The sequence below is a fragment of the Xyrauchen texanus genome, chromosome 40, assembly GCF_025860055.1.
Source record: "Xyrauchen texanus isolate HMW12.3.18 chromosome 40, RBS_HiC_50CHRs, whole genome shotgun sequence".
Classification (NCBI taxonomy): domain Eukaryota; kingdom Metazoa; phylum Chordata; class Actinopteri; order Cypriniformes; family Catostomidae; genus Xyrauchen; species Xyrauchen texanus.
In genome coordinates this window covers 9,229,165-9,237,848 of record NC_068315.1, presented here as the reverse complement: position 1 = coordinate 9,237,848, position 8,684 = coordinate 9,229,165, and the positions used below count along the sequence as shown (strand labels likewise).

General features: G+C 40.0%; 1 protein-coding gene across 1 annotated transcript; it reads left to right on the top strand.

The window, feature by feature from the left end:
- The first annotated feature begins 554 nt into the window (after window positions 1-554).
- LOC127633872 (suppressor of cytokine signaling 3-like) lies at window positions 555-4,382 on the top strand. The gene is made up of 2 exons (XM_052113248.1): window positions 555-754; window positions 1,707-4,382. Exon 2 carries the CDS (start codon window positions 1,881-1,883, stop codon window positions 2,553-2,555), a length of 675 nt encoding a protein of 224 aa, XP_051969208.1. The 5' UTR covers window positions 555-754; window positions 1,707-1,880; the 3' UTR covers window positions 2,556-4,382.
- The last annotated feature ends 4,302 nt before the right edge of the window (window positions 4,383-8,684 follow it).

Below are 8,684 nucleotides of genomic sequence, written 5' to 3'. Positions count from 1 at the left end.
TTACTAACCTAATATTACATTGTGATAGCCTCTAAACTAAACTCTAAAACTCTCTAAACCTCGCTGTATAGCCTTGAGTAATCTTAATGTTAACAACATACATGCTGATGATATGCACAATGCTTTGCAAACGCCCTACATATTTTTAGGTTTTCTTCGTAAAAGTTTAAATGTTCCATTATGCATTCGTGAGGGTGACCGTAAATGACTTTATAATCTAAGACTCTGCAATCAATGCAACTCAATACATTAATAAATGTAATTAAGTGTGAATAAAACTGAAATAATATGCAACATGTGTTTGGTCAGTGATCATTAGTCATAACACACCGACCACATTTTATTCGCAAGGGCAATGCAACTTTTTCACCTTGTGTAAACGGGGAAGGGAGGGGAGAGAAATCCCGTAAAAAAGGGTCACACTGATTATTTATTGGCAATACGCCACGTGCATGTGCGTGCTTATGTGCGCGAGTGTGAGTGTGTGCGGTTACTTTACTGGAACACTGAGGGGTGGAGCTTTTTAGAAATATCATTCAGTACTTCAACTCGATGGCACAAGCAGTAGGATACCTCCACTACCTCTGATAGACTGTAGTACAGCTGATCACTGATCAACTGTAGAACAACTTACATGAAACTGATCTTTATCACTTTTAAAGGGGCTCTATTTTGCATAAACATTTCTGAGGGAGTCACAAAAGGAGCTATGTTTTAAGAAAAGTCCAAGATTGAGTCGGATAACGCTTTGAAGGTAAATATAAAAGCTTTGCTCTTTATCCTAATATACTGCAATTCGTGAAAACGCTACGTGCCTGCGGGCATCCTTGCATTAGTTAGTATAGCTTCTTAGGGGCCGTTCACACCGAACGCGTCCTTGAACAGAATGGAACAGAACGCAAGTGTCGCGAGGCGCCTTTTTAAAACTCCTGCGCGAGACGCGGCGCTATGGTCAAAGGCGTCGTGTGTCTTCACATGAAAACAAACATAGAAAAAACAAGTCGAAAAACAGCGCGGACGGACGGAAAACCGCGTTTGGTTTGAACGACACCGTACTATGTACAAGCGGTCACTGTAAATATGCTGTCTAAATATATGCTGTCTTATCAAGCGTTGTACATGCGCTGTTTTATAAAAGTTCAAAGTCTGGTTTAGTACCCCACTTAAATATGCGCCATTCGGACTAAAGCGACCTCAGTGTAACCTGAATAAGTTGGTGAATTTCTTTTCCAGTCAGTGAAGGGGTATTTACAATGTAACACGATCCACAGACCGTGTGTCATGAATGAGGAATTGGGTTATTCACAACGAACTGGAGGACCTCATTCATGACCTGTTTTCTAATAGCCCGAGAGAGGGATCGAAGTGAATATCGGATTTACACGGTCGTCGGCAGAGCAGTTGGCTTGGACTGAATTATAAAGCTTTGTTTGCCAACTAGCTAATTTATTTTCATATAGGATGATTACATAATTGAAATGGTTAAAGTGTAAATGTGATGGGGGAGTGAGTTGCTTTTAATTGATTGGCAACACATGTGAGAAACATCTGATACAGCAATAAAGACTATGAATCGGCTGTTTAAATCTGAGCCCTCTAAAGCTGATTAGTTAGGAGATGTCAGTTGTCCACTGGCACAGGCTTCTATTTTCACTGTTTGGTAGAAGCTGACTTTTTTCCATTTTGTTTTTTCCCCCCTCTCTTAGCTGCCTTCCATACCAACTAAGACACAATTTTTTCTGGATGTGGAAGAGGCGACAGAGCTCTGGGTGTTTTGTTGGTGCTCTCCAGTGCATGAGCACCCTGGATGGGACAGCCAGTCGGCCCTGGACCCCGAGCACCAGTGGTTGCCGGGTGGTACAGGGGGTGGGCAGAGCGCCATGGTAACACACAGTAGGTTTGACAACGCCATGAGCAGCAGCCCCTTTGAAGGCGGCGTGCGCCTGCCCCCCCACCGGTACAAAACCTTCAGTTCTAGGTCACAGTATCAGATGGTGCTCGCAGCTGTGCGCAAACTGCAAGAGAGTGGCTTCTACTGGAACACCGTGAATGGGAAGGAGGCGAGCACACTTCTGAATGCAGAGCCACCGGGCACCTTCTTGGTGCGGGACAGCTCAGACCACCACCACTTTTTCACCCTCAGCGTGAAAACAACCACAGGCACCAAAAACCTCCGCATCCAGTGTGACGCCAGCTCCTTCTTCCTGCAGACGGACCCACAGAGTGAGCAGGCGGTACCGCGTTTCGATTGTGTTCTCAAACTCATCCATCATTACATGCCCTCCGCCAATGGAACTGGGACCTCGTCCAAGGTCCAGGCTGCTGGGAACAGTGTTGGACATTGTGGAAGTGCAGGAGATGGGAGTGCATACTTCATTTACTCCGGAGGGGAGAAGATCCCTCTGGAGCTACTGCGTCCACTGGCATCCAGTATGTCTAGTTTGCAGCACCTTTGTCGCAAGACTTTAAATGGCCATATAGATGTGTCCACCAAACGGGATCAGCTGCCTCATCCACTCCAAGAGTTCCTCGAGGAGTATGATGCCCCTATCTAGCTATTCTTTAGCCCCCCAGATGTGTTTTCAATGAGAAGAGCTACATGTGCGTGCCAATAAATGCTCACAATGGCGCAGAATTGCATAAGTGGAGATTGATTGCGCCTGACCTCGGTGTCATATTGCAGGCCAGATGTGCCTTCGACCTCTGGATTGTGAACTTTTTGGCAGGGTGCAGCCATTTGAAGGACAGCATGAGATATGTACTTCTACTCAAGTGGTTGGCGACAAGGATCTGACATCTCAGTGGCTGTTGACATGAACGGATGCACAGATCACAGTTGTTGTCCCTTCCATCCTGCCATTCTCCAAGACAGACTGCTGAAGATAAACACAAGTGATAGTTGATCAGTATAGGAGTTAAGTGTGCTGCTATGGCTACGATTCAGCTCCTCGCCATCGATCGGGAGAGGCCCTCTCAATCCGTTTTATCCAGCTTGACATTTTTGACTTTCTCCTGGAAGGAAGCATTGGTGTTTGCGATGACATACACATTTCCACTGCTTCTTGCCAAGTGTAATTGCCTCATAAGTGGGCGTGGGGGCGCAAACTGGGTGGCTACTTATTGCTCGCAACTGACACTGCTGTGTCTACTCTGGTCACTGAAAGAAAAGGGCCAATACAAGGAACAAGAATTAAAGAACCTGTGAACCGGAGGAGAGACCTGTAACTTTGGCCAGTTTGTCCTCACATAGCCCTCCCTGGAGAAAACGGCCCCTGAGGACAGCTCAGTGGACTGTTACATTATAACTTGACAGGAGCCAAAGCAAACAGTAGTTTCATTTGTGCTAGGAAAAGGCTGGCAACAACCGAACAGCATTTATGATGAAATTCAAAGAAGATATGAACTAAACTTTCCTAAACTGTGAAACAAATACAAGCACAGTATGTATGATTTACTGTGGTGTTTGACATGAAGGACTTTGTGGCTTCTCTCATCACACAGAGAAGCATTTGTACTTCATGTGTTCATGAAAAATCAGTTATGCTTCAAAAAAATGACACAGTATTTGTTTCACTAGCAGGACTTGAAGTCTGCTATTCACTGAATGTATTATGAGTCTATGGAAGGGCTTATGGTTCCACTTGTAGATTGTCTTTTTGTTTCATATTTTACATGTGTGGCCACCAATAGGACAGCATGTTTTTTTTACATGTCTTTTATAAAGATGTCTCATCTTAAGGTCTGGTCTGATGACCACAGTGCAAGCTTGAAGATCAGAAAACAAAGGCATTAAAATAGAAAATGCAGCAAGAAACATTGCACATATTTATATTTATAAGATGTTTCCATAATTTATATTAAAGAGCACTATTTTTACAAAACGGACCCCAACGAGTGCCTCACATTCTTGTTGTCAACTGGAACTTTATTCTTCCACACCACAGTCTGCATGCACAAGTTAAGGATTCATAATTTAATTTGGACAACTGCTGAAGAAAGCATTGTTTTCCCCATCGTATACTCGCACACAAACACGTGAAATTACCACAACTGCTCATGTTTTCATAAAAACAGGTCTGAGGCTTACCTTGAAGTGTATGTGGGAGTGTTTACAGGATGTCACTTGAGTGCATTCTCTTTTGATCAAGATGTAACCATCTACCTCTCCTTATAGTGATCTTGAATGGAGAGTTTGCCCATAAAATACAAATAATTATCCTCATTTACTCACTCTCATGTTTTTCCAAACCTAAAGTACTTTTCTTTTTCTGTGAAATACAAAAGGAAATATTTGGCAGAATGTTTAGTCTCAGTCACCATTCACTGTAATTGTATGGGGAAAAAATGAAAGTGAATTGTGACTATCTGTTCCCAACAAGAAAAATCACACATGTGCTAGCAAGTGAAATGTTCTGTACAGATTACAGTATAATTATTGTATTTCACTACACACAGACGTGTGTGTGTGTGTGTGTGTGTGTGTGTGTGTGTGTGATTACATAACTATGCATAAACCATATCAATAAAATATGTTACCTGTTGAGTTAGAAAAAAGCCATCTCTAGTTCGCTTTTAAATCCTTTAAAAGTTGTCGCCACCTCTGGAAAGTCAAGCCGTTGTTGATTGAGGTTTTATTACGGACTCTGTCACTTTCCCTATTTGCTTGTAGACTGTTTGCTCTGTTCGGGGTTTCTTTGTTTTACAACCGGTGATTCCACAGAGGTTTGGCGTGTTGAATGATCCATGGTCAGTTTTTCTAGTTCGTTGTGACAACAAACTTTCAGCTTCACGCTAATCCCGCACCATACATCCAGTGAATTGTGACTATCTGTTCCCAACATCTTCTTTTGTGTTCCACGGACAAAAGTAAAAGATACAGTATGTGTTTGTTACAATATAAACATTTTGGAGGAAACTAGTGGCTGTCAAGCTACAAATAAGCATTATAAAAGTAGTCCATATGGCTTTTGCATGATATTCTTGCAGGAGAACATTGTTTTGGTTGTGCTTAGACTCTACAACTCTGTGCAGATCAATGTGGTTCAAGGCACCAGGACATCTTATCAGAGAGTATGGACTAATAAATAACGAAAGAAAGGAAAAGATGAATATCCGAAAACATGTCATCTGAGCAGTTAAGTGCCATATCTTGTGCTGTTGTTTTGACTTACTGGAAACATTGATGTTTTGAAATAAATTACGTTATAAAACATTAGATACAGAACGATTGCCAGTCTGATAAGATCAAACGTTGTAAAGTTTTTATAACTGCAGGATAGTCTGGCCAAATAGACCATGGCAGTAACTAATTTATAGATTGTCATTGTTACCAACCAGTGGTCAACATCATTTCAAGACTCACATGTCCTTGGCAAGCCTAGGACTAATGGATTTATTTATATAAATTATTGCCATTATAAAGAAAAATCACACATGTGCTAGTAAGTGAAATGTTCTGTACAGATTACAGTATAATTATTGTATTTCACTACACACAGACGTGTGTGTGTGTGTGTGTGTGTGTGTGAGCGTGTATTTATCACTTTGTGGGGACCAAATGTCCCCATAAGGATAGTAAAACCCGAAATTTTTGACCTTGTGGGGACATTTTGTCGGTCCCCATGAGGAAAACAGCTTATAAATCATACTAAATTATGTTTTTTGAAAATGTAAAAATGCAGAAAGTTTTCTGTGAGGGTTAGGTTTAGGGGTAGGGTTAGGTTTAGGGGATAGAATATAAAGTTTGTACAGTATAAAAACCATTATGTCTATGGAAAGTCCCCATAAAACATGGAAACACAACATGTGTGTGTGTGTGTGTGTGTGTGTGTGTGTGATTACACAACTATGCATAAACCATATCAATAAAATATGTTACCTGTTGAGTTAGAAAAAAGCCATCTCTGGTTCGCTTTTAAATCCTTTAAAAGTTGTCGCCACCTCTGGAAAGTCAAGCCGTTGTTGATTGAGGTTTTATTACGGACTCTGTCACTTTCCCTATTTGCTTGTAGACTGTTTGCTCTGTTCGGGGTTTCTTTGTTTTACAACCAGTGATTCCACGGAGGTTTGGCGTGTTGAATGATCCATGGTCAGTTTTTCTAGTTCGTTGTGACAACAAACTTTCAGCTTCACGCTAATCCCACACCATACATCCACTACAGTAGCCGGAGCTTATTTTCTCTTTTAAGGATATGACGTCAACACGCACGGACGAATGACGTATGTATGCAATTTCCCGCGATATCCGTCTTGACAGTTCTAAAATGTAAATCATTATTATAGGATTATCAATGTGTATTTGGGTAAAGTATAGACATGTTTTGGAAGATGGATTTTTGTTGCACTCTCTCATTAATAACATTTTGTAATTTTTTAACGAAATAAAGTTACATAGTGTAGCTTTAACATCACTAATCCAGAAATACTCCTTTGAGATTTTTTGCAGATCATGCATTTCAGCATGTAAGACCTGAGCTTTTCCACGTTTTTATTGATTAACCCCTCTCTAATTAATTTTCTCTCCTCTCCACTTAAGTAAAGGCTTGCATTAGCTCTCTGCCCTCTTACTAGATGGTAATTAACACATTGTAAAAGTAATAACTCAAACCATTAAATATCTAAGTGGAAACAAAAATTCAGTATGCCTTGATAAACCCAATACAGCCCAAAACTATAAGATTTCGGACTTAAAGTGCAGACTTTTCAGCATTCCAGGACAAACGCTCTTATACAATTGAAAGAGAACCTTTAAAAAAAAAAAAAAAAGATAATGTTTTTCTTCAGAAAACAGTCTTTTCAGAAATTCTCATTAATAGTGTTAATCTGTAGTGACATGGTCATACTGTATATCAGTGGATTACTATATAAGATTTTGATAAAACTATAAAAATAATAGTTCATTCAACTATAAAAGTAACACCAGATTTTAATAGGGCATATACAGTATGTAGTCAAAATCTGGATTGAAAGATTTTGCTGATTGTAACTATAGCTACTTTGGAAAGCATACAAATCAACCATTTTTATTTGCATGCTTTTGTAGTAGGTCTACATGAGAAGTCAAATAATGCATCACTTCCAGTGGCGAATTCTCACGGCCAGCAAAGCCTTCTCTGCTGGCCTAACATGCCAAATAAATATTTTTCAACTTTTCATTCTCAATCACCTTTTTGCCTATGTATTTTTAATCACTTTCCACTCTTAATTAATCTAGAAACAAATAGAGAAAAACAAAAGGTTTATCCAGTCAGAATTTATTCATTGATGCTTACAAGCTAAGTGTGAAACAGTCACAATAGGGGTGAGCTCCACCCCCCAGGCCTTCAGAATTTCCACAGAATCCCTCAACAGTGCAAATGAATGAGCAACTAAAGTCAGATTGTCAGATTCATCAGCCAATCAGATTTATTTATTTGTTCTTGGTGGGTGTGATCTTTAGGATATGGTCACTTAAGGCCTTCTAGCTGGCCTTAAGTGACGCAATCACGCTTTAAGTGATGTACGTAATTTGAAAGTGAAGATTGCGAGATCGTGCTATCGCCCTTGAGAAAGAGATACTTATGGATTTAAAAACACGAGATTTTCTGCATGACCATGTGATTGCTTAATTTATTAAACAGGAAAGAAGAACTGAGTTTCACTTCAAGTAAATTGGTCAGTGCTTTTTGCATTGTAGTAACATCAGGAGTTTTCTAAGTGTAAATTAGGCTGCTTGAGCATTCAGTGTCGGATCAACTTTTGAAAAGTAGTGCATTCCATTCTGATTTTACAACTTCCTACTAGGAAAAGTGCAATGGAATGCATCATAGGCTATGTTCAGACTGCAGGAAAATCTGATTTTTTCTCAAATCAGATCTTTTCAGGCAGACTGTCTGCCCTATTAATTGCAAATGATCAAATCAGATTTGCTCGTTCAGATATAACCAATATATATGGATTGATTGGTAACAACATAGGCATACCAACGTGATGCTACTTTCAAAACAGAAAAATGGAGGTGCATCATCTCCCTGTCCAGTCACGGTACAGAACTCCTCCGTCGCACAAGAAAAACTCTGTGACGGAGGAGACTGGTAAATATTGTGATGTTCCGTGCTGCAGTCACCGATTTTTTATGCCATCATTGTGTGTCACGTTAAGAGTGTCTTTTGAAGACCATTTGAAATCTGAATTGAGCAGCCAGAGCGTCCGGAATGAGACGCATCCGAAAAATCCGATTTCAATCGAATTTGAAACCACCTCCTGATGTGGTTTGAATCAGATTCTGAAAATTCCGATTTCAAGTGGATTTTTGCTGTCCAGACTATCAAAAACTCATCTGGATACAATCTGGATATGCAATAAATCAAATTTTTAGTGGCAGTCTGAACAAGGCCTTAAAGTCAGAATTACAACTTGTTGGCTCGTGCAGAAATTCTCAACTCCGATTACACCTATATCAGGGGCATGATGTTACACAAACATGTCCACACTCAGGGAGATATACAAAGTAAGAGATAAACATTCACTTTATTAGTTAATATCGATAAATGAGTTTGTTTACACATAACATGATATTAAACCTTGTTAACAAATGCCTGCAGAAACTGGTGTAAAAACATTATGATCTCTTTTGATAATCATTTACCTGAAGCACAAATGATAGTGCTGCAGCATTGTTTATCAGTTGGGTTGCTAGGAGACCT